General features: G+C 37.1%; 1 protein-coding gene across 1 annotated transcript in view; it reads left to right on the forward strand.

The window, feature by feature from the left end:
• Positions 1-26,762, forward strand: part of aff3 (AF4/FMR2 family, member 3) — a 71,555-nt gene that overhangs the window by 7,086 nt on the left and 37,707 nt on the right. Inside the window, exons 2-7 of the mRNA XM_051926201.1 lie at positions 450-1,511; positions 6,928-7,049; positions 10,925-11,120; positions 12,594-12,715; positions 15,140-15,207; positions 22,526-22,658. Coding sequence (XP_051782161.1) covers positions 450-1,511; positions 6,928-7,049; positions 10,925-11,120; positions 12,594-12,715; positions 15,140-15,207; positions 22,526-22,658 — 1,703 coding nt within the window. The remainder of the gene's footprint in view (positions 1-449; positions 1,512-6,927; positions 7,050-10,924; positions 11,121-12,593; positions 12,716-15,139; positions 15,208-22,525; positions 22,659-26,762) is intronic.

Here is a 26,762-nt window from a genome sequence, read left to right on the forward strand (position 1 = left end):
ACATTATGCAGCTCCATAATTAACATCTGGATCATTCATAAAAAGTCATGTATAATAATGGTCCTAAGTAATGATAAGTTTCACTTTGAGCTTAGGGTTAGAGCTTCAACCAGTCACTGTCTGTATGAGATTTACTTGTTCTCTCATGTCCTTGAAATCTTTACCCATTTGCTTTGGTTTTCATTCCCAATTAACATTTCTAAACTAACCAAGTCCCTGTGAGATTAGATGTCTCCAAAAGTGTGCTCTTTGCCTCGTCCACAGCCAGCTTTTGAGATAGATAAGATTAAGGAAATGGGTGAGTGGATGAATTTTTGATGATTGACCAATTGTGAACATTTTTGTTTCTTCATTAAGTTATGTTTTCTTCTCTTCATAATGCTTTCTTTCTGTCTGTGTGTTCACACAGAAGACTGTATAGAATAACTGTGCTGTTGCCTTTCTTTTAGCCAGAACAGCCATCATCTACCAAATGGCAACTGGACAAATGGTTACACCAAGTCAATCCTCCTGCCAAGAATACTTCTTTCAAACAAGAGAACAGGACCTATCATTTAAGTGCTAAAAAAGAATTATTCAATCAATATAAAACAACCTATCTTAACCGGGAAGGTGAACTGGAGCTGCAGCTTCCTGATATCAAGGACAGGGAGCGTCACGTCCCAGACAAAGCTGACTCAAAGCCCAAGGATGCAATTCAAACTGTCAGGATTAAAACATTCAGGCAGAGGGAGCCATCAGCCATTGAAACTGGATCTCATAGGTGTCTTGTTACTAAAAAAAAGTTAATAAGGACCGACAGGACACCCAGTGGTGATAAGCTAAATTGCTGGCAGGATTACAGCAGAGTAATAAAGGTCCCGGAACATTGTTTAGAGATCCAGCCCAAACAAAGACCTCATACTAATAAAGCAGGCCAAAGGAAAACCTTTGCTGCTACATGTGAGGAGCCGCAACACAAGGAGCCTCAGCGCAAGGAGCCTATCCAAATTATCTCAAAATCCAAGGAATTTGTTCACAGTGAATGTTCCACCTCCTCTTCCTCATCATCTTCATCATCCTCCTCCTCCTCTGAGTCAGACTCAGAAGGGGAAAGAGAAAATTCACCCATTGTAGCCAAAGTTCCTGCAGACTCCACTTCACCGGCCACCACTTTTAAACAAAGAGAGTTCCAGGGCAGCAGCCTAAACCGGGTTAAGGCATCCGGTAGAGTGGGGTCCCTGTTGGCCACTGACATCACAAGCAGTTCAGAGGAGCAACTTTACACTCTAGTACCCTTTGGCCGCAACGAGGTAGTGTCACCCCTTAAAGACAGTGAGGAAGTCAAGTCCCTCCTTGTCAAGATTGACCTGAGATATCTCTCCAGGATTCCAGGACAGTTTATGAAAGAAGTTTTCTCTGAAAGAACAGAGAAGAAAAAGAAAGAGGAAGAGAGCATGTGGCATGCAAGCAACAACAATATTATCAGCTCACCGGGGAGAGATTCTTCTAAAATAAGAAGAAAAAGAAAGGTACGATTATTAATAAGTTCATAGAGTGTTGAGTAGACTTTTGACAGAAGTGTAAAGACTCTCCTTCAATCTAGTGGTGCAAAAGCTAATGGTCCTGTACCATTTGCCAAAATCGAGAAGGGAGAAAAGTTATTGTGCAGAACTGATCAGGTCTTTACTGTTTGTCTTGCCAAGTTGGTGTGTTATGTTTTCTCAACAGAAGGGAATCATGTAACAGTAATATTGTTGTGGCAAGTTCACCGCCCCTTTGTAGTGCTTTTTGGCCCTCTGCTGAGCAAGATATGTGATGTATGTGAGAATGTACTCCACTCAGCCACTCGGAGTGGGAGTTTTTTTGGAGAATTTTTGCCACTATTGACTGAAATCAAGAAGCATTTTAAAAAGGTATGAGCATTTTGTGAAATAGATTAATTAATATTTTTCTTATCAGCAGTAAAATACTTATATCAGGAAGGAGGAAGAAAAAGAGGAACTTTGTTGCGTCTGATGCATAATGGGCATCTTAAGGACATTCCAAAAGGAAACGTTAATCATCATCATCGTGATCCTTGCTATTGCAACGTTTCAGCTAACATTTGTCAGCCAGTTAGCTACTGTAGCTAAATTAATTCATTTATAAACTATCCTGAAAGATCTCTCACAGTAAGCATACATGAGACAATTGATTGACTGATGCCGGAAAGCAACAATGTTTTTTTTTTTTATCTTTCATAATTCTATAGATTCAGGTAAATCAACAGTTGTTTCTCTTGTGTAATCTTTTAATAGGTCTTGTGAATTGAAAGATAAATATGGATGTGATCTAGGACCAAAGCTTTTATAATAACAAGATCATCAGTCCTGGCCAAAACTAACACTGAAACCATAAAGGTGTTAAGATTTTTTTGCTCCGTTTAATTCTCATGCAGCACCTTGACATCCTTGGCTGATATGCCAGTCCTGGTGACTGCCCATGTGTGATTGGCATGTTCTGATTTTGTGTAGTTCCTTGCGCAAAGATGTCTTGCGTTTCCTGGGGGCAAAGTAGGTGGCCCCACACAAGCCTGTTCCACAATGTGCACTCCATTTTCACACATAAATAAATATGTATGTGGTTTTAAATTTTAATAAAGAAAGACACAAGACTCTTATTTTACCGCACAAAGAAATCTAAAATTAGCAAGAGAACAGACACATTATTTAAAACTTCAGGTGCTTCCACATCACACTAACTATGTCATCTGTTGAAGGCTAAACATTATAACTAAACTAGCTTGAGAAAAATGTTAGCTGGTGGGATAATGTCTAGCAGAAACAGCATTAGGGACAAATTACTACAGAAAAAGGAAGCAGAAGAGGGATGATAATGCAAGTGAGGCATTTACAGTTTTTTTTTCCAAATGGTAAACACTAGAAGAAAAGGATCTCAATGACAAGCACTCTAGGGACACATTTCAATGTACCGATAGCATTAGCAGTGACTATACAGACCAGTTAGGCATTATTCTGCTAACAAACTAGTGTTTTAATCAGAAATTGTGAGGCAAAAATGGGGAAATCAACTGCTCTATACCAATACCAAAACAACACAATTATTAAGTTTAAAAATTAAAAGCACAAGTCAAAATCAGACAAGACTTTAGCAAGAACAGCTTCAAAAAAGAAATTAAGAAAATAGGTTTTGAATCCGCAACTCAGATAGGGAAATTCTCAAAGGACAACCTTTAAACCCATTGCATTGGTAACCTAGGTCACAACCTCTGAAGACACATCCATAGCAACACGAGAGGTTGCCTTACTGATGGGAAGGCCAAATAATTAACAAGAACAAAAGGAAGCTATGTATCTAAAATTTGAATTCTAGAGCTCAAGAAACCCCTTAAAGGATTGCTAGAACACAACAAAAAGATGTGAAAAAAACATGAAAAAAAAATCAATAAATGTGTCAGATCATAACAGGCAGCTATTTCATCGCATTACAAATACTCTCTGCCATCCTCACTCAACACAAGAATCCTGCAGCACCCATCCTGCAACCTTCTCACCAACCGCCCCAGTCTGTCAGGATGGGCAAACACACATCCTCCACCCTTACCCTGAGCACTAAGTCCCCTTCTCTATGCACTCTTCACCCATGACTGTCAACCCATCCACCAATCAAACATTATTGTTAAATTTGCAGATGATTACGACTGTCATTGGGTTTGTAACAGACAACAGTGAAGCTGCATATAAGGAAGAGGTTCAGAATCTGACAGCATGGTGCAACACCAACAACCTGGTCTTAAATACCAAAAAGACCAAAGTTATTCTGGACTTTAAGACCACTAAAAAGACCAATCACAGTCTGATAACAATCAATGCAGATGCTGTGGAGAGAGTTTCCAGCCTTAAGTTTCTAGGAGTCACCATCTCAAAGGACCTGTCCTGGGCTGACAACAACTTGGCTATAATAGGCAAAGCACACCAACGCCTCTATTTTCTCAGGAAGCTAAGGAGAGCTGACCTCCCCCAGAAGCTGCTGGTTAATTTCTATAGAAACACTATAGAGAGCATCTTAACTAACTGCATGATGGCCTGGTACAACAGCTGCACCAAGGCTGCTAAAGAAGCCCCACAGCGGGTCATAAAAACAGCAGAGACCATTATTGGGACTGAACTGCCATCACTGGAACTCTTGTATAAGACACGCTGTGTGAGAAGGGCCAAAAACATTCTCAAGGACAAAACACATCCTGGAAATTCTGTGTTTGCGCTCCTCCCGTCAGGAAGATGCTTTAGGTCAATCTGTGTATGCACAAACAGACTAAAAAATAGTTTTTTTCCCATCTGCCATAAACTTTCTGAACTCTGAATCTCCTCAGTCTGAGATCATTTTTAATTGAACATGTGCAATAAGCTATATTGGTAATGTGCAATATCCATCCATCCATTTTCCAACCCACTGAATCCGAACACAGGGTCACGGGGGTCTGCTGGAGCCAATCCCAGCCAACACAGGGCACAAGGCAGGAACCAATCCCGGGCAGGGTGCCAACCCACCGCAGGACACACACACAAACACACCCATACACCAAGCACACAAAAGGGCCAATTTAGAATCGCCAATCCACGTAACCTGCATGTCTTTGGACGGTGGGAGGAAACCCACGCAGGGAGGACCCGGGAAGTGAACCTGGGTCTCCTAACTGCGAGGCAGCAGTGCTACCACTGCGCCACCATGCCGCCCAATGTGCAATATACTAATGTAATACAATATATAATATGTAATGTACTATTCATTAACAGGTGCAATAACAAATTATGCTGCTGTACTCTGAGCAATAATAATTTGTTCTGGTTACTTGATCACTTAACACTATATACAACATATTTGGAGTTATTTGACTTTTCTTTAAATGCACCTTGGGGCTGTCACAAAAAGTAATTTCATTGTGTTACACAATGACAATAAAGTGCTTGAACTTGAACTTGAACTATCCTAGCAGCTTCAGGCCCAAGACAGAAACGAGTCTTGAACAGGCGCCACTCCCACATACAGACCCAGTTCGGAATTCCCAAATATCCTCACATGTACATATTTGAGATGCTGAGGGGAAACTGAAGTGCACAGAGAACAAGCAACACAAACCCAGGGAGAATGCAGTGATTCTACATGGCCAGTGACTAATCGTAAGGTTTGGACCCTGGATACTGGATCAGTGAAGCAGCAGTAATAACCGACATGCCATCTGTAATAATAACTTATTAATCATCCAAGGTGAACAAAAAAATATAGAGATATATAAAACAGACAGAAAGTAGCACTAGTAGTAGAAGTGGCATTGGTGGTAGTAATAATATTGTCACATGAACACAATACAGTGAAATTTCCAACCAACATTGCCATTCCTGGGCTACAACCAACAAGAATGTTTTAAAATGCAAAAAATGTTTCATAGAAAATAAAAATTGACAAATCAGCTTATATCAATAGGGTCTGAAAAGTCATGGAATACAATGCAAACTCTATAAATAAGATAGTAAATCATAAGCACAAACTGATAAAGTGTAAGCAAAATATGTTGTGTACATCAGACAGTTGCATATACAAAAGAATAAATCACTAGAATAAGGTAAGTAGATATATTTATGAATTAGCAAGCAGTTTGGGTTAGATTAGATAAGACATATATTAAGAGAGACAGATCATTCATTCATTTGTTCATTCATTCGTTCAGTCAAATAAACTAACTAACTAACCAACTAACTTTATATGTCTCCAGAGAAATTTTAACTTTTTACAGAAACCCTTTAAATAATCAAATACATAAAAAGATAAATACTGTATATACACACATACACAGTAATAATGATAATAATAATAATTCATTACATTTACATAGCGATTTTTTCTCAGTACTCTAAGCGCTATCCACACAGGGAGGAACCGGGAAGCAAACCCACAATCTTCCACAGTCTGCTTACTGCAAAGCAGCAGCACTACCACTGCGCCACCTGTGAGGACAGTATGGTCTGAAGACACAGCAGAATGACTAAAAACAAGGAAAATTTAAAAGAAACAAAACTTCTGACTTGGCAGTCGCAGTAAAAAGTGAGGCATTATGCAGACTTAATGCTGTTAGAATAAAGAGCCCACATAGAGTTTCTTGACACACTTCTGCTGAATGATTTGTTGGCTGAAAGTCTTCAGTGTTAGTGAGTCAGAGAGAGGATGTGTAAAACAAGAACAACAAGTCACAAGAAGAAGGAATTATTTAGAAATTTAAAAAGTTGTGCAAACTGGATGGTGTCAGAAACCTGTTACTAATTTGCTATTGATGTTTATTTATCATTAGGAACACGTTATTCATTTTTTATTAACGTTGTTAAGGCTTTTATGTCTACTTTGATGTCTTTGACATGAGACAGCAAAGAAAGGGAAGGAAAATAATGAAGTGACCACCAGATAATAGGGCAAAAATTAAAATACTGTACACACATTTATGAAGTGATTAATTTGTATTAAGGCAAGTAGTTTTCATTAAGGAATTCTAGGCTTTGAATTGTCTTTTTCCTGCTCAAATCCCCTTCGAAGGCGTTGTGTATGAATTGGAAAAGCAAAGTGTCATACTAAATAACAACAGATTACAGTTAAACTATAATTAGACCATTCATCGATTTTCTGAACTCCACAGAAGTTACGATGCTTGAACTGCATAGATATAACTTATCAGGAATTATTCATAATTTTTGCAAGTTTTGTTCGGAAGTTGTTTATGAAAGTAACAAATCATTTATGTGGGAAATAATAATATAATGAAATGGACTGGATTAGAACATAAATTCATCAAATGTGCTAGATTCTGATTTTTCACTAGTACATTGTTTACTGTAATCATTCAGTGAAAGAAAAACTTCAGCTCCATTTGACTGGATGAACTGTGCTTATTTTTAGTCTGAAAATGGAACCACACAAAGAAGCAGTAAAAGACACCCCAATGATAGAGAGCATTCTGCACCTTATATGGACTCAGTTAGCACCGTTCCTAGGACGGCCTACACAGACAGCTGCAACAGGTAAGTGCACTTGTATTTCTCTGGAGATTGAGCATTTGATGCAGATCTGTATCTCAAAACCAGACGTCACGATTCTTTATCAGAAATGACAAATGTATGGTTTTCTTGCAGTTAGTGACAGAAGAGCAGTTGAAGGAGTTGAGGAGATTCTGAACTTTGTGAGAGTAGAGAGAATTGTGGGACTGACCGACAGGCTAGTGAAGCAGCAGCAGAAGAGCTGCAGGCCTGGATTGGTGATTCAGGCAAAGTTCTCAATTTACTTGACAGTCTACATGCCTGTGTTCAGGGCCGGATTTTCCTATAGGCTAACTAAGCTTCAGCCTAGGGCCTCAAGATCAAGAGGGGCCTACATTCAAATTGTTAGCAAAATTTTATTATCTCTCATGTAATTTACAAACTTAAAAATGGAAGGTGAAAGGGCCTCATAAGTGGAATAGCCTAGGGCCTCTTTTCATATAAATCCGGCCCTGCCTGTGTTCACCAATGGTTGGTTAAAATTGAAATAATAACATTGGCCAGAATGAGCAGTTCAGTAATCTGGGATATCCTGTATCAAACATGGCCTCTTGAAGAGCCAACAGATGCAGTGTAGGCTATGTTTCTGCTTACCTTGAAAATTCTGTTTAGGAACATTTAAAAAGAAAATCTTTTTTCTATACTGAATTACAGGGTTCAGACTAAGCATTCAAACTATGATGTTTGGTTAGCCCCATTTAACAAAAGTTGTTTCAGCCTCATTGCCTTAGTCTGTGATTTCGGTTTTGTGTTTCCAAATCAGCACTTCCAAGGAACAAATAATTAACCATCAACTGTTGTTTTTTTCATTGAGAGGTACATTTGCTGGTCTTTGTCACTGATGATACGCAGAGATTACTAAATTAACAGACGTGATTTACTGTATCTTTAACCATCAGTTAATAAGATAAGCTACCCTGATAGAGACTGCATTAAGCGCTCATTCGAGTTCCTTCCCGGAGAAACTGAATAGAGAGCAACCAAGACAATAAATTCTAATATGAGCTGTGTCATATGAAGTCTGAGATTTAAAACTTAAAGAGTTTGCATGTTCAAAGTCTTGACTATTTACTTACTTGCCTTTATTAATATTTCTTCTTCCATCTCTTTTAAATTTGACGTCTTGTTGAGATGTGCAGAACTATCACTTTGAAGTTTGCTGCTTAATTAGGTATAATCCTAAAATCAATACGATAACATTCCTTGTTTCTTTAATTACAATTTTATATTGTGGCATGAAACATATGTTTTGTATCTTTTTGATATTTTTTTAATTATTTATTGCCTGTGGATTACTAGGGACTATCATCTTAGACCTTTTTCTTTTTTATGAGAAGCCACATTCCCAGGTTACCCACTACTGTCAGACAAGCTACACAAAAGAATATTTTTGCAAAAGAGTGCATTTTAAAAATATTCAAACTACGAGCCAAACATTTTATTGGTGTTATAAAAGATGTGCTTTTAATTTTACCTCTCCTTACTTTTTGCAGTCCAAAAAACTGTACTCCAAAATATCATGCTGGTGTTATACATACTGATTCTGTTATGTTTGTTTGACAATGTATGTTAACCATCGAGTATTGTTATTCTCCTTTAATTCTCACTGCTTGCATGCATCATAGGTATTAACAAGTAAGTGTACTGCCAAGATGGATTAGAGACAGGCTGTAAGGACAAGTATTGATGAGTCAGAAGAAAGAAACAAAGCCAAGAACGTGCTAAAGTCGAAAACCAGACAACTCCATCCTATCTTTTGTTTAAACCAGAGCACAAACCTGAAATGCAGTTAGAAAGCATTGTCGTTAAACAGCAGCCTTAACTCGAAACTTGAAACACTTAGAAAAATGGTTAGCAATCGGTCAATACTTGAACGAGGATTGCCTCCCACTGCTAGTTTATAAATCATTGCCATAATGACGCTAATTGACGTGACTCTTGAGGACATGCCCTCAGTCACTGCGCAACACGCCCTGGCACCAGGTACTCCAGACAAGTGCAAAAGATTCACAAAATCAATCTAAATAGCTTTCATAATCACATATCAAAAATTCATAACAAAATAAAACATTTTTTATGAATCTGCATATTGAATATTCAGTGCTGGCTCAAAGGTACATGGTGTCCTTAGGCTGTGATGGGTGGAGACTGGAGCACATTCATGTTTTAGATTTTATATATGCTGTCGGGCAACACGTATAGTGATATTAGATAGAAGATTCAATCATGCACAATATGTAATTATATAATAAAAATTACAAATGAGCTCAAATATAACAGTAGGAATTTAAGGTGAATAATTATTGGTAATATGTGGAAAGGGTCATTTTCTTCCGTAACAGTTCATTAAAAGCTTCATTATAATTTACTGTGTTGTCCAATTTACAGAGCAAGATGTTAGACCACTTGATTGATATTTCTGTTGTCATTAACACAAACAAAATACGGTACACATTCTGTTAAATAAAAATCTGTGCCAAAAAGCAGCACATTTTCCAGTCCCTTGAGGAAATTTACTGTCTGTTGTGCTTGTCTGATCATCCAAAAACTGATCACATGGAGCAAATTTGTTTATTTATTTTTAAGTGGCAAAAAGTTAAAGGGCAGATTTGAAAAGAGTAGCCTGGTCGACATTAAAGTCTACACGGTAATCATTTGAGGGGCAGTTAAAGTAGAAATTAGAGCTAATGGGTCCCAATTCAATGGTTTAAATCCTATAACAGTTTCAAGAAAAAGGCTTAGATACAAATGCATAAAAAGTAAAGAATACTGCCAATCAGAAACAAAAGAAAAAGTAAAACATATAAATAAATAAATAATATACAACAAAGCCACAAATCAAGCATTTGAATCACTGCCATGGGAGAAACCCATGAAAACTTGAGGTTACGACTCATGATGTGACTGGTGGGACTGTATGTAGTCAGCATCGCACATCACCTATTTTGTTGTACCGTTATGAGTGGTTCTGAGAGTTTTCTTTTGATTAATTGGCATCTTATTTACAATTTTAATTTTGCTTTACAAATTAGTTTAGGTGGATTATCATTTGACTCCAGTTTGTCTTTAACCTTCAGTTCAGCGACTGTCTGTCTTCTGCTCCTTTCCACTACTGCTTAGCTGTATTTCTTCTTCCCAAATTGCCTTCTGCAAGACACCAAGCAAAATTACAAGCTGTTGCACATTACTAGCTGGCTCATCTAACAGTGTTTCTGCAGTAAATTGCCCACTTTAGACTCCTTAAAAGTGCATCCTTGACTTTCCTGGTCATTGATTTTTAAAGTGCTAAACTTTTGTTGTATGATTCTCCAAGGAGTGAATGAAATCATGTATTCGCAAATGTGCAACAAAGAATCTGCAAAACGGTTAAAGATAACAGGATATTACATAAACATTGACACTCTCCAATTTCTTATTTTGCTCATATAATAATATATCAAACTTACATTACAGTGGATGAAAATCCTTTTATTGTTGCAGCCTTAAAAATTTTAGAGAGCATCCCTACACTCATTAGACACAAATTTAAGGATATTTTGGATAAATCATCCTGTGTACAGAATCTGTCTTCATTTGTAGAAAAAAAATGTCATCACAATGAAGCATATTCCACATGGTGCTACTGCTTGTTTTGATGATTTCCTTCATTTAATTTAGCAAAATATTTTGCATTTAATTCCTTAAGGCTAGATATTGTACTTGCCCATTGTTTGTTTTTTTTCCATTACATTTTTGATAATCTGAATTGGATGTTAACAGCACAGTAAGGATTGGTCTTCTGCATAAAATCATGTGAGCATTAAGAAAGTGCTTTTCATATTCAACTCTGAAACTTCTAACCCAACCTGCTTTTATCACAGCTTTCCAGAGCCATTCTGTAAAAATGATGTTAGTCTACTTTCTCCCGCGTCACCGCACTCTGACGGAGCAAAACTACGATACAGCAGCAGTGAGCCCCTTGCTTCTAGCAGACTAAGTGATGGTGGTAGACTGGCTCCCAACACCTTCTGTAAATTCCGCCAACAAGAAATCCGATTGCCCTCAGCAGAATTAAATGTAAGTAAGCTTGTTTTTTTTTAACTGGTAAAACCAGTATATGAATGCAAAAATATGTTGAGTGTGCATTTAGCATTCAGCACAATCAAAGTCTAAAGATGTAATAACTTCTTGCTTCAAATATTTACAAGAAATATACGTTTTAATTCTTATAAAGCAGTTCTATTTTATTCTTATAACTGTTATTGATAATGATAATAATAATAGACAAGGAAATCTTCAGCTAAAGACGTAGGCTGCAACCTAATAAACAAATTACAACATATCTGTTGGCTACACAAGGTTTTATTCTGCCATTCTAAATGTTAAGTTTAAATTGATTCTGAACTTTTGTATTTATCTCACTGTTTAATCAAACGTACTCTAGGTACTCACATCACAGGTTTGATTCCCAGGCTCCCTCAGTATCTTTGGTAATTGGGTCCAAGATTTCTTTGTAGGTTTTTCTCTGTATTCACCTGCTTTCATCCCACACTCAGAAGATGTGCCTTTTAATTTAATGTCTTATTTTGAATTGAAGCTATTTGAGTGAACTGGTGTATAATCTGGGTATGGTCCTTGTCTCGAAAGTTCCAGGATGAACTCTGTCCCTCTATGATCCTTACTTAAATTAATTGTTTTTGAGTATGTTTTATGTTCTGTCACATAAAGTTATGTTATAATTTTATATATAGTCTTATTGTTATGTCTTATATGTAATTTTATTATGTTTTCACAGACATAGCTGTAACATTAATTTTTTTGTTAAATAAAGTACATTTCATCATGTTGTTTATAAAAGAAATTCATTCTGTACTAATAAAGTTTAAATAACTAATATGTACTCTCATGGTATCCTGCATTCTATAATTTTTGATTGTATGTCAACCACTTTCAGGATCAGGAGGTAATAACCTAAGACAGCCTTCTTGTGGTGTCATGCCTCTTCTTCAAAGTAACAGTAATCCATACAGAAAAAACAATCGACTTTAATGGTGAATTCAGTTTCAACTTCTGATCGCCTTAATACTGCCAGGAGCCTTGGCCTACAACTGAATCAAAAACGCCAAGTATGATTGACACCAACAGTTGCTCAGTTGGACACTGATCAGTTTTGCCAGAACCAAGTAAATCATAATGTTGGTGTTAAACTAAAACACAATTTTGATTGTTTACTCCCTTTTCCAGTCCCAAAAGTCAAATTCACACTGTTGAATGTGCTTTCCTGTTTCCTGCCTCCTCCGCCACAAGCATTTTCTCAAAGCAGCGCTCTGGGCCAGGGTTATACAGTAGTCCTCATTTAAATACTTAGCATCTGATTGAGAAACATGGCCATCCAGTCAGTGTTTGTGCATCTCCACAAAGTCAGACTGCTCACAGATAGCTCCTGTATAACAGAGCTCATATGCAGACTTTCTTTTAACTTCTTAATTGTTCTGTAATTATTTTTAAAAATTAAAGTAAGCATAAACGTTTTCTCTTTTCTGTGTTTAGAAAGTACACCACATTGTTTCGGAGCATATTTTCCTCAGTAAAGTGCATCCCCCTCAGCGGGACCTGTGCTCCCATCAGCAGCAAATCGACTTTAGGAAACAGCAGATGCTGTCTGACGACACGTAAGTACAGTCGGTTCTCTTTTTGACTTTCTCTTTCTCAGATTTCACTTTCATGCAGCTAATGCAAATTTATTCTTGAAACATTCTGGAAAGCTGAGACTCTGGTTAATCAGGAGAAATCATGTTTTTGGCCAGTTGTTATTATTATTATTTCTTTACCTATAAATAAATTAATTTTAGGTAAAATAAATTTTAGCAGGGGCCCTGGTCAGTATGGAAAGTGCAAGAAGAAAGAAAGGACAGGGACTACAGTAGAGTCATTGAAGACCCTTTAAAGTTGTAGAATGGCCCTTTCCGTTCCAGAAAAATAAACAGATACATTCATTAAATAGTTCTTTGTTTATCCCAAGGGGAAATTAACTCATTTAATAATTAGTACCTCATTAGTACAAATTTAATGAACAGCACATCATTAGGAGATGACATGAGTTTTAAGTACTGGTACCCTGGAAGGTCTACATGTAGAGGGTACCACTAGAGAACAAGAGTGGATACTCCTCTGCCTCCAAGATGCTGCAGGGAAGCCGACCCAGCCATAGCCTGAATTGCTTTAGGCTCAGTACTGGCAACACTTCCAGATGCTGTGGGCGCTACATACCTAAGACTGGAAGAAATTGGAAACTTAGAATTTTCAAGGATTGTAAAAGTGATTTGAAAATACTGCAGGGTAAAAGACAAAGGAGAGGTTGGAAGGCAAATTTAAGATTCATTACCGGGGAAGTCAAACTAAATAAAATTGCAGTTATGCTTTTGTCTACATTTAAAGGAACAGAGCACAAGTATCATTTTCTTTCAACCACATGAAACTGACTTGGAAACATTACATTACATTCACTTTTTCAGACTTATGAAATGGACTGGAAATTCTCACAACAGTGCCCAGTCACTGGAAAATATTGAATCAGGAATTTATTACAGCTTTGGTACATTCTTCTTTCATGTCACTAGCATTTAATAGCAGATCAAACGTCTACATTTTGTGCTGTCTCTTCATTAAATGAGGCACCATTATCAAGAAATCCTATCTTCAGAAAAGAAATATGTGGAGAGTAATCACTAGAATTTAGATAATTGCTTACATGTTACTAGAATCACATCTTAAGCATCATGGCCCCCTTTTTTCATAGATAATACAGAAAAGCAGGTGAGAGCTGGTTAATACAGTAGTTGCCAAGTCCCTGCTAATCTTAGTACATGTCAAGTATTATGTATACAGCTAATTCAGTTAATAATTTAAGACTCTCCAAAACAACTTGTCAGATATTGGAAAATATTCACAAAGAATTCCTAATCACAGTGTGAACAACACATTAGAGCACAAACTCTATACAATTCATATTGTGTAAAATTTAATAACAGACTTCAGACACACTAGCAAAGATACCTCCACAGCCTGGAAGAAAATCACATTATCTTTCAATTTGCTCTTTTCTAACAGCATTGCCAATACTAATGAATAAATAATGATTCCATATATGAGACAATGCTTACCTTTCTCTATGTAGAATTATAATTTGAATTGATCAATGTTCATTTTTTACATACACCACACACATTTTATATGGGGTTGAGTTAAATACAATTAATTCATTATTTCAGTACAAATTAGGGTAGAAACTGCATTTGTGTTTTATGACTTATGTGTTTGCATATACAATGCTTTTGTGTCAGTAAGTCTGTATGAATCATGCATGTATTCATTTTCTTACATTCGCTATTGTACAAAGTTGTTTCACTTGATTAGGTCCAAGATTGACACTACAGTAGCAGTATTAGTACACAACTAGTCTTGATTCACTGTTTGTAAGTAACTCAAGTGTACACAGCAATGGCACTAAACACAACAGATAGTCTTGGTTCCATTAATACACACATCTTGAGATTATCTTGTATTGGCTTCCTTGAAAATATTATGGAACACTTACTATGGTACACACAATCATGACAAGCGAAAATATTGCATTAATTTGCAGGAAAATGATTGATAAAGTAATGTCGATACTGTAGCAGGTCTTTATAATTTACTACATGCACAATAAGTTTCTTCAGTGTCTATGAAAAGCAATCTGCTGTACAGGTCCTCTTTGTCTCGAGTCAAGAAGTATTACATTAAATGTTTCTGTTCTTGTCCAACCATCTCTTTTGCATTTGGCCTAAGAACTATTTGTAAATATCATTCTTCTATTTTTAAAAAGTTCCAGGGATGGTTACTCTTAGGTAAGGACATCAATATTTTACTAAAAAATGAATGACAGTTCCTAAAAAAATCCTTTAGTGTTTTATTTGCCCAAAAGCAAGACCAGCACATTTTTCATAGACTGGTTAGAATCCCACGACAGTCCTGTTCAATGAGGTCTCATTCTTAAGCTTGGTATTGATTTGATATGTTACCTTCATCATTAATGGTTTTTTTTTCTTTTTCAGAGTCCAAGATGCAGAGTTTTACATGCAAGAAGCTAAGAGGATGAAACACAGAGCAGACGCAATGGTAAGTTTGGGAGTAAAAGGTAATACATTTCAATTTGAACAGCTTAGTTTCAAACCCCACCATCACCATTTATTTTATTTTTTAAATGTAACAAGACCAAGTACAAGCCAGATAGTATTGTTGCTTTACTGCATGTAAACTCTCCCTCCGTTCTAGTTCTACCATTCAGAACAAGAATACTGTCCATAAATACAAAATAAAACATTGCATATTATATACTTTGAAGGAGATTCTGCCTGCAGGTAGATGATTTTTGCATAGCACTAGTTTATTAGACCTCCAAAAACTATTATCATTCAAAGATTTTTAATTATTCTACAGATCTTGAAAGTGTTGATAATAATCTATTTGAAGAAACATTATTTGATTTTAATTAAACCCCACCGTGAACTGACTAAACTGCTGGTTTCATTTAGCTGTGAGTGCGAGGTGTAATGAGCAGGACCGGCTCCTGTTTAGCCATCTTCCTATGTAAGCCTAACAATACTTCCATGACCCAAGTTTTATGTGTTCTGGTGGATATTGTGAGCAGTTAAAGCTGCGCTATTTATAAGTACCCTCTACAATCTCAGGAACAGGCCAGCTCTGTGATGAAGTGACCAACTATTCTTGTTTTCTTTTGTGCATCTTATATTTCATTCAGAAAGTAATTAAATCACAACAACAGAAGCACATTGAAAAGAAACAACATAAAATTCTGCACCCCCAAAGAGCCTGGATTTGAGATGCTTCCTGCATTGTGGTGGCTCACAATACTCCATGCGACCCTGTTTTCTCTGCTCAGAATCACAATTTCCGTATTTGCCTGGATTTATCAGTTGTGTCATTTAGCTGTTAAACTCATTTTTTCCTTACCGCATTCAAGTTGGAATAGAATGTTTTATATTTCCCTTTGTGTGTCAAACTGGGGACATGGGACATGGGACTTGGCTTGTACAAAATAACAAAAGTATATTTCTTGAAGGCACAAAGCCTTGTGTATTTTAGCAGTGACAAAGAGATTGAACACAAGCTACACATGCAATGATAAAAATCCGAAAGAAAACTTGAGAAAAACAATCTGACTTCTGAAAGCCTTATTGTCAAGCCCACAAGGACTTGCTTCACTCACCTCTGCCTCCTCTCTCAATTCACGTTATCACACACCCTTCAGGAATGGTGACAGATGCAAAATTGTATATCTTGATGCTTTGTGTTTATCAGGATTATTTTTCAGTGTATCATTTATTTTTAAGTGATTTGCATGCACTGTACAAAAATATACGTCTTTGTCTGCAAAATAGTGGCTGTTTTAAAAAGTCTTCGTTTTTGCTAGGTTTTCAAAAGCATACTAGGGATTGTTCTTAACAGCAATCCCCCTACTCCACCTGCATTTCCAAACTGATTGAATGAACTATTCTGCAGCTTTACCTTTATCCATCATTTAGCCATCTTGTTTCATCTAATAAAAACAGTTGTTCATTAAAGATGAAGTGACATTTGTGCAGACCACAGAGATGCCTCAAAGGACATTAACCTTAAGCAATAATCCACTAGCTGACCTCTTGCTCACTCCGATGAACACACTCATGTACCAACAGTATACTGTAAGCAGGCATTTCTCTGTAACTGGAAGTGGACACTGATCCAGTCAGCGAAGAATAAACCTTCCCTTATGAATTAACTGCATGCATTTCTCCACTCTATTTGATCCAAGTAAGCTCATTTTCACTCTCTTTGGACCTAGAAAACTCACCCACAGTTTTTTAAATGTTAAAAGCACCGTCTTTGGACCTGAAAGATACTGTTTTAGAGCTGAAACTGATAAAATTCTTCTGAACACCCTGAGGTTCACTAACTCTAACATCCACTCCTCCATGCTTAAGTTCTGTGCCAGACGCTTTACTTCAAGACGGGGATCTCAGCACCTCAATTCTTCTGCCAAAAACTGCCATGCTTTTCCTTTTTGAAGTTACATAAGAAGTAGCAAAAGTAATCTGTTAAAAACAACAGCATGCCACAAACACGAGTTGGGGGTCACATGGCAAAAACTAAAAATCTTTGCTTGAACCCAGAGCCACAACTTGGTAGTCCACACAACATTTAATATCATCCTTATAGGTCTGCTATTGCAAAACTGCTTCACCAGTGCCAAGATAAATTAGAACTGTAAGTACCCAGCAAACAGCCTGCTAAAGACCTGACCTGACCTTAACTGAGGCAGGGAAACTTGTAGTTTTTATAAACGTTTAACTAATCTGGAAGCCTTGGGACACAATCAAACAGTTTAGCCACAACAACCCACAGCTGTACATTACAGCAAGAGCATCCTGGGTGCAAAGTCTTGATAAAATCTGAATACATATATATATATATATATATATATATATATATATATATATATATATATATATATATATATATATATACACACCAGTAATGGCACACTGCACGATAACATTCAGTGAATATCACTTGACTTGAGCATTCCTAGTTTTCATCCTCTTTCTCTGTGCATTTAGCATTCGTTTGCTCAGAGGTTGATGCGCTTGCTGCTTCCTGAGCAGCTCTTTTTTCTTCACTCCAGCGGCCCGCATCTTCTCTTCTTTCGTCAGCACCTTTTCGTGTTAAAACTGATTAACTCGGTGTTTGTGTTGCAATTACTTAGTACATTTTCCTTAATTTTTCACTTAAGCTGGCACTTAAGTCTTCAATCTGTCTTAAGAATAATTTAAGATACGAAGACGTAGGGGAAGTGACAGTGAAGGTTGTAGGGGTAAGAACGGCGCCAGTACGCATGCACCGCACTGCTGGCCACTGCCGAGAGTTGATTCTACAATAAAATAAAATAAAAATAAAAAAGGAATAACCTTGGAGGTCAATCATCACCCTGACAGCGTATAGTAGACATCATATAGTATATGAGTGATTTAAAATGATGATTTAAAATCCTGGACAGACAAACCGACAGCCATGGTAGTGTATTATATAAGAAGATATATATATATATATATATATATATATATATATATATATATATATATATATATATATTGTGGAGAGCAGCCCAGACACAGACAGGCAGACACCAATGGTTTACACCCAAACACATGTTTATTATACATTCTTCTATATACAAAGTACCACGCACAACCCAGTGCCCCTGCACCAAGCACCCTCAGTCCAGGCCTCTTTTTCCAATGCCTCTCTTTCTGACCACCTCAACTCCTCTCCTCCGAGCTCTGTCCCCTTCCACCCGACTCCAGCTGACAAATGGAGGGAGGTGGCCTCTTTTATGTTCACCGGAAGTCGGAAGTGCTGGCTGAGCACCCGGAAGCACTCCGGGTGTCCCTGGCTTTCCTTCCGCCAGCACCTCCGGGTGTGTGGTGGAAGTGCTGACATCCAGGGCTTTTCAGGCATCCGGGCGCCCCCTAGCGGTAACCACGGGCCCCTATAGGGTTGAGCTTCCATGCTCTGTTCCTGTGGTCCCCATACCAACAAGGACGGCTGCCCCTCATGGTCCAGAGGAGGTGTAATCCCTTTTCTGGTCCTTCCAGGCGTCCCAGCTGAGTACCACCCCCAGCCACTCACCACAATATATATATATATATATATATATATATATATATATATATATATATATATATATATATATATATAGTGTATATATTATGGATGCTAGAGGGCACTGTTGCTCCTCAAACCCAACAACCAGACGCTGAGGACACAAGTTAAAAGCACCAAGAATTTCTTTTTATTCTTTTCCCTTCCTTCATAGTGCTCTCCACCACCACAGCCACAAATAAATGCACAATACACAATTATTATTTTTTTCTCCTTCTTTCTTTTCACTTGCACACCTCCCAGCAGGGGTTATCCACCTTTCACCCGACTCTGGCTCACTTCTGTGAGGTCTGTCCAGTCCTTTTATATTGGCGAACCAAGCACTTCTGGGTTTCTGCTCACGTGGCCTGCCAGCACTTCCAGGTTGAGCGAAAACCTGGTCTCCTGTATATTCACAGCACCCCCTGGCAGCACCCACGGCACCCAATGTATAGACATGTGAGTCACTGTGTTGTACCCCAAAACACGAGGCTGAGTCTCAGTACTTTAGCAAAATCAGATTTATTCAACTTGAAACAGGAACAGCAGGGTTATTTATTGCAGCGGGAGCTAATACTCTACTACACACAGACACAGTAAACTGTCATAGTCAGGGCCAGGTCAGTGGCCAAGTTATACTGTTCCCTGCATTTGTAATGTTTCTTGCATTACCCAATGGCAACAGGCTCTTATAGAGGCATCTCGATCGGCTCATACTTGTTTCCGCTGTACTACGCTGCTGCGCTTCGAACCTGCGGTTGCCTCAGTCCATCAGTCATGTTTCTATATTATATATATATATATATATATATATATATATAGATATATATAGATATATATATATAGATATATAGAGATATATATATATAGATATATATATATCTCTCTCTATATATATATATATATATATATATATATAGATATAGATATAGATATATATATAGATAGATATAGATAGATATATAGATAGCTAGATAGATAGATAGATAGATAGATATATATATATATATATATATATATATATATATAGATAGATAGATATAGTTTTTTATATAGATATATATATATATATATGTACACACAGTTATATATATATATATATATATATATATATATATTTATAATACAGTGTATATAAAATCCTTAATATTCAGTATGTGTAAAATAATCTTTGTGTTTATCATTAAATTGCATAATTCTGTTTCTTTATATAATTATGCAAGAGATTCAGGCTAAATTCCTGCATTATTTCCTTTAAAGGCCTCCTTACAATGCAGTCATGGTCACATTGCCCATTTAAAATCAGGAGTCCCAGTTACTATTCTCATTATCTTATATATGTTTTCTCCTTGGCCAATCCACAAGTAATTAATACAGTCCACATGCAGTATTTGTGGTGTAAGTACTGATGTGAAAAATGTGATAGCATCAGGCAAGGTTCAGCTTCCCTCAACTGAGACCAAATTCTGAAAATAATGGATGAATTAAAAGAGATCGGGGCGGCCAAGAAAGTGCAGACTGCAGTCAACATGCAAACCTGATACATCACTATCTAGATGTTCTAGGGAAAATTTAGATAAAACATACTCACTAGTGTTATATCTAAGACAAATGAACAAAGAATTACAGCACATGTTTAATAAGTAAGTGTAGTAAATTAAAAATTAAAAATGATTGACACAGATCACATAGCCTCCATTTACTTGAGTAAATCAATAACTTCCTTATTCCTTGAGCTTTTCCCTTGCAAAAAGGAAACAACTATTTAACAAAACTAGTTTGTCATACATATTCTATAAAAATAAAATCTATGAAAAGGTGACTTCACAAAACATATAAGTGGACAGACGGAATGTTCATTCTTTATCGTTTTCTAAAAATAAGTTCAGTTTGTTAATACTGGATTATGTACTGCATGATTTACAGTATGTTAATGTTTTCTTCATTCTTTAACTGATTCAAAAGTTAAATGCAGAACTCCAATAGATTTATGAATTTGAAAAGATTAGTATTTTGAGGAACACCTTATAATGCTGGAAGAACTCTTAGAAAATGAAGAATAACAAAATGTATTCACAAAATAAAGGGAAATGAGGCATGATTTATGCTAACCCCCGTGAGCTGCTGAAGTCTGAAATCACATCTGTTTGCTCTGACTGCACATTTCCAGCCTAAACCTATCGAGTGTATATATCAATCATCAATTCAACAAACACAGCATAGCCTTAACAGACACTGATTTTTTGTATTTGAGGTTCAGGTGCTTCATGGTTGTAGCCAGGAGAGTGATTTACACTCTTCAGGGTACAAATCAAACTGTTAATCACTATATCAGTGCAGTCAGTGTGGCAGGTGCCAGAACTTCAATGCAAAGCCATGCAAAAGTAAATAACAAGAAAAAAAATAATTATAAAATGAAAATCATTCAAATCTTAACATTGTTAAGGATATAAAAGTAATGCCTGCAGGTTCTTGTATTAACATCACCCAGGGAATGACATGATGATCACCAAATGATCTGCTTTGTAAATGTATTTAAAAATTATACAGGGTTAAAAAGGTATTAAAGAACTTCACGAAATCACATTTTGGCACTTCATATATAAAGGATCTGGTAATATTTATTTATTATTTAATGCTTCATTCCTAGATAATAGATTATCTTTTGGACAGACCTCAGTTTGTGAGACTGAAGGATGGTGTTTCTGATATGGATGTGAGCAACATTGGAGCACAACAGGGAACAGTCCCGTCTCCTTTTCTCTTCACTCTGTACAGCTCAGTCTTTAAATACAACACCAGGTCACTTGCAGAAATTCATAGATGACTCTGCAATTATGGGGTGTATTGATAAGTGGAGTGAGACAGAGTATAGGAGTCAAGTGGAGAACTTTGTTTCTTGGTGCAAATAATTGTCTGCAACTTAAAATCAGCAAAACCAAGGAATTGCATAGTTATTGACTTTTACCACACCAAAAAGCCTCTGTGTCTACATGTCATTACATCAAGTAGTGGATGTAGAGGTGGTCCACTCCTGCAAGTACTTGGGGGTCCACGTCAATGACAGGTTGGTCTCGTCTCAGAACGCAGAGGAACTATATAAGAAAGGGCAGAGCAGGCTCTTTTTCTTTAGGAGACTGTGTTCCTTTAATGCGGGAAGTGACATCCTTCACATCGCCTATAACTCTGTGATGGCCAGTTCAGTTTTCTACAAGGTGGGGTGCTGGCCCATCACTTCAAAAGAGGCCCATTGAATGAATGGGCTAATTAAAAGGGCAATCTCAGTTACAGGGTGCACTCTGGACCCTCTGGAGGTAATAGTGAAGAAGAGAATTAGAACGAAACTGAGTGGCATCATGAGCAATGCTGCACATCCTCTCAGTGACACATTAAAACTGAGAACTTTCAGCCAATTTATTATTCAGCAGAAGTGTGTCAAGAAATGCTACGGGGGCTCCTTTATACCAACAGCAAAATGCTACCATAATGCCTCACTGGCAGTATATCAGAAGTTTTTTTTCTTCTTAACTTTTTTCTTTTTAGTCATTCTTGTGTGTGTTCAGACTATAGTGTGTATGTATATCTATATGTATTTATCTCTTTATGTATTTCTTTAAATATGTTTTGTATAGTATCTATCTATCTATCTATCTATCTATCTATCTATCTATCTATCTATCTATCTATCTATCTATCTATCTAATATTTAATTTAAGTGGCTTTTTTCTCCATGCAGGCAGATAGATTTGGAAAGGCTGTCCACTACATTGATGCAGCATTGTCATTTATTGAGTGCGGCAAGGCAATGGAAGATGGGCCAGTTGAAGCTAAATCTCCATACACTATGTACTCAGAAACTGTGGAGTTAATCAGGTAAGTGATGATCATAAGATGACCTTGACATGCATGCATATGGCAATTTGTTGTTAATGTCATAAAAAAGTCGTGAAATGTGCTCTTTGAAATCATACAATTTGAAATCACAGTGTTGAAGGCTGGACTATACTCAAATCATTTACCCACGGTGGTTTCATGTCATATTTTGAGATAATGTAATCATTCTGTTAAGGTGGATTTTATCTTTCTTAAGGTGGCCCGGGATTACAAGTTTTTTCGTAGGCTTCAGGGATTCTAGTGTTAAAGGAAAAAACAAACCGCTCCTAAGTGCTGCCTAAGTTATTTGAAAGGCTATATATTTAGATTACATAATGTTGCTGACCAACATTTTAACAGATTTGTGTGAACTGATGTTATAGCAGGTTTGTAAAAGGGACAAATGGTTATTGTAATGATGGTTCAGCTCTCTTGTGTTGGTTCCTAAGTGTTCTTTTTTGCAGTAATTTTGAATGTTTTTACTACATCATGAATGTAAATAAAAAGTTTAAATTACTATGGTGAACAGAGATAAGACCAGCTAGTTCTGGACTTAGGTCTCAAATCCCCTTCTTTATTTTGGTCATATTAACACAAAGCTCTTCTTAATTTCCTGTGGTTACAGAAACAAGTATCATTATTACCATCTTGGAAAACCAAGGCAGTGACTATGGGAGTGGCAGTAGAAAGTACTTTATGAATTGTCAGGATGTGACACCCAGTCCACATCATGCCATAAAAACAAGCTTATTAATCATTTTTAGGCAAACAAGGGAAACCACTTAACAAACAACTGTTGTACCCTAGTAATTCCTGAACTATACGAATACACAGGAACCTACTCCACCACCTATAAAAGAGTTGCAACCTCCTAGAGACTCAAAATAGGTGCATCCCTATGCTATCTAGCTCCTGTGAGCAAAGAGCATAATATCACATGGATTATAGAATGAGAAAGAAGTTCAAAGTAATACCTGCACAGCACAAAATCATCTGTAACAATTATCAGTAGAGTTCTTCATTCAACAAATGTATGTGTTTTGACCATTTCAGTTAAGGTGAGCTGCCCTATTTATTCAAACAAAGCCAGGGGGTAAAATACACCAATATCTGCAATTTTCAGGGAACACTGAGGAAATGATTGCCAGATAAACTTATAGACTATGGAAAAGCTGTAATACTACATCTAAGATCAATATTAAAAAAAAAACCAAAAACATCAAATAAAAAGCTCAGATGACTAGTAAACCTGATATCATTAGGATACCTGATGATTGCTGGCTACCAATCTGAGTCTGAATTAGTGGTCTGTGTGCTGAGTTGCTAATGTCTGGCTTCTTCAATTATTACCTAAGTGTTACCCAATAATTATTCTGTGGCCAACCAGGTATTGATGGCATAAGTCAGACACTAACTAAAGAGGCTGAAAAACGGAGTCAGAATTTGAAATCTCATCAAACCGGTCAATGCAGCTTTTTATAAATAGCAGTGTTAAAATTCTGTAAGCCATGCACCATACCCCATTAATTCTTGATTTGTATCTAAAACAGTACCAAGCCTTTTTTCAGATCAATGTGCTGGTCAGAAGATTGAAAGCTTGATTTATCACACAGCTAGTGTCAATTACAGTTAAAAGATCAGTGTTCTGGTTTGCTCTAAATACCCATAAGGAGTTGTTTGCTCAGTATGTAATGTTACCTTATGGTTGTTTCTAGTGCTCCTTAATGGAGCAGATATTACTACAGTGGTGTAATATGTTATTTTGATGATACACTGATAACTGTAAGTGACACTGAAATGCACATAAGGAATTCTGAAATAGAGTTCAAAAGCTTTTAATGTCTCAACCTCATGGTCAAGCAACATAACTGTTCTTCTTTTCAAAGTAATGTGTCTTACTTAGCCCTTGTTATAGAAGAAGAAAATACACATTGAAAGGAAAAAGGAAGACCCAAAAAATACTAAATAATATAACCAAACATTCTCAAATCCATTTAATTCAGCACAGAGACTTGGGTGGCCAGAGCCTGTCCTGGCAGCACTGACAGCTGTTTGTAATAGATAGATAGATAGATAGATAGATAGATAGATAGATAGATAGATAGATAGATAGATAGATAGATAGATAGATAGATAGATAGATAGATAGATAGATACTTTATTAATCCCAAGAGGAAATTCACAACATCACACCCTACATCAATATCACACCAGAGCTCATCTTTGTCTTGTTACACTACTATGACAAGTCCATGCTGTATCTTTCCACAAAGGGCTTGAAGTTCGGCTCGGGATTGCATACATCTCAAACAAAGTTAGTAATTCCCTCAAATTCTAATTTTTAATTCATGAATATCCCACACATAGTTTATATGGTAAGCACTCTTTCTTACTTGTTGCAAGAATAGTCAACATCATTTTTTGAATCACTATTTTATAATTAGGCAATATTTGTTGCTTGTTAATTTGTTTATTTTTTTATTGTTAATGTTTTATTAAAATCAAATGCACACTGTATGATGTCACCTTCCTGTTGCCGTTGCTCTTCACTGGAATGCATAGCTATGGAATATGGCAATCCACTTTTCGGCAGAGTTGCACAAGTGTGCAGCAGGAGTTGAGGATGTGGGACTTGCGGTGCTCTTTGTTTATACTGCACTTCATAACAAACTCAACTAAAGTTTCATAAATTGAAAAAAAAATGAGGACTTTCCCTAGGATACTGCAGTTAACTTTTACATTCTCTTATAATCTTTTCAAAATATATGTTTAGAAATGGCAAATCAATAATAGTTATAACAGTCAAACCCACTCCAGTTCAGAGGAGTAGAGAGCAAGAGCCTATCCTGGCAGTACTGGACACAATGCAGGAAAAGAGCCTGGTCAGGGTATTAATCTATCGCAGGGTCCACTTACCCACACTCACATTCACACTGGGACTATTTAATCAAACTGAAGTACCCAGAAGAAAACCAGACACAGGCAGAACATGGACACGTCACATAGAAAATCGTGTGTTGGATTTGAACCTACTGCAATACGCTGTAAAGGGGCAGTGCTACTCATTCCACAGTAATGTCAACCCCTAACCTCAGAATGTGTTAATTATCCATCCATCCATCCATTATCCAACCCACTATATCCTAACTACAGGGTCACGGTGGTCTGCTGGAGCCAATCCCAGCCAACACAGGGCGCAAGGCAGGAAACAAACCCCGGGCAGGGCGCCAGCCCACCGCAGTGTGTTAATTATATTTTAACTAATTGTCTCAAATTTCTTAAATTAAGCATTCACACTTACAACTTTATGTTGACTACTGTCTTAAAGCTGCAAAAAATATACTCTTAACAGGAAAAACATTAGGGTATAAATTGAAAAATAAAAAATACTTATTTTTCTCATACTTTCTCTAGATTTTGCTACTCTACTCATGGAGTATTTCCTCAGCAAACTTGAGTTTTTGGCCATCTCTACATGTAGAATTAAAGAATTATTTAAAGTTAACAGAAATAACAAGAAATTTGAATGACTATCCATCCATCCATTTTCCAACCCGCTGAATCCGAACACAGGGTCACGGGGATCTGCTGGAGCCAATCCCAGCCAACACAGGGCACAAGGCAGGGAACCAATCCTGGGCAGGGTGCCAACCCACCGCAGGACACACACAAACACACCCACACACCAAGCACACACTAGGGCCAATTTAGAATCGCCAATCCACCTAACCTGCATGTCTTTGGACTGTGGGAGGAAACCGGAGCGCCCGGAGGAAACCCACGCAGACACGGGGAGAACATGCAAACTCCACGCAGGGAGGACCCGGGAAGCGAACCCAGGTCCCCAGGTCTCCCAACTGCGAGGCAGCAGCGCTACCCACTGCGCCACCGTGCCGCCCCAATTTGAATGACTAGATGCTCAATTTATCTACTCAGCTATATCCATTTTATAAACTACTGTAAATATCAGAAAGAATAAGTTGTGACGTTAAGAAAGGCTGAAATATTAAAATCACAGAGATCTTTGAACTCCCCCCAAACACACTTTAATTCCCTCCTGGAATCTGAAATCCCCTTTTGTGTTAAATTTAAGGTGGGATTCTC

The sequence above is a fragment of the Erpetoichthys calabaricus genome, chromosome 4 (genome assembly GCF_900747795.2).
Source record: "Erpetoichthys calabaricus chromosome 4, fErpCal1.3, whole genome shotgun sequence".
NCBI classification, from domain to species: domain Eukaryota; kingdom Metazoa; phylum Chordata; class Cladistia; order Polypteriformes; family Polypteridae; genus Erpetoichthys; species Erpetoichthys calabaricus.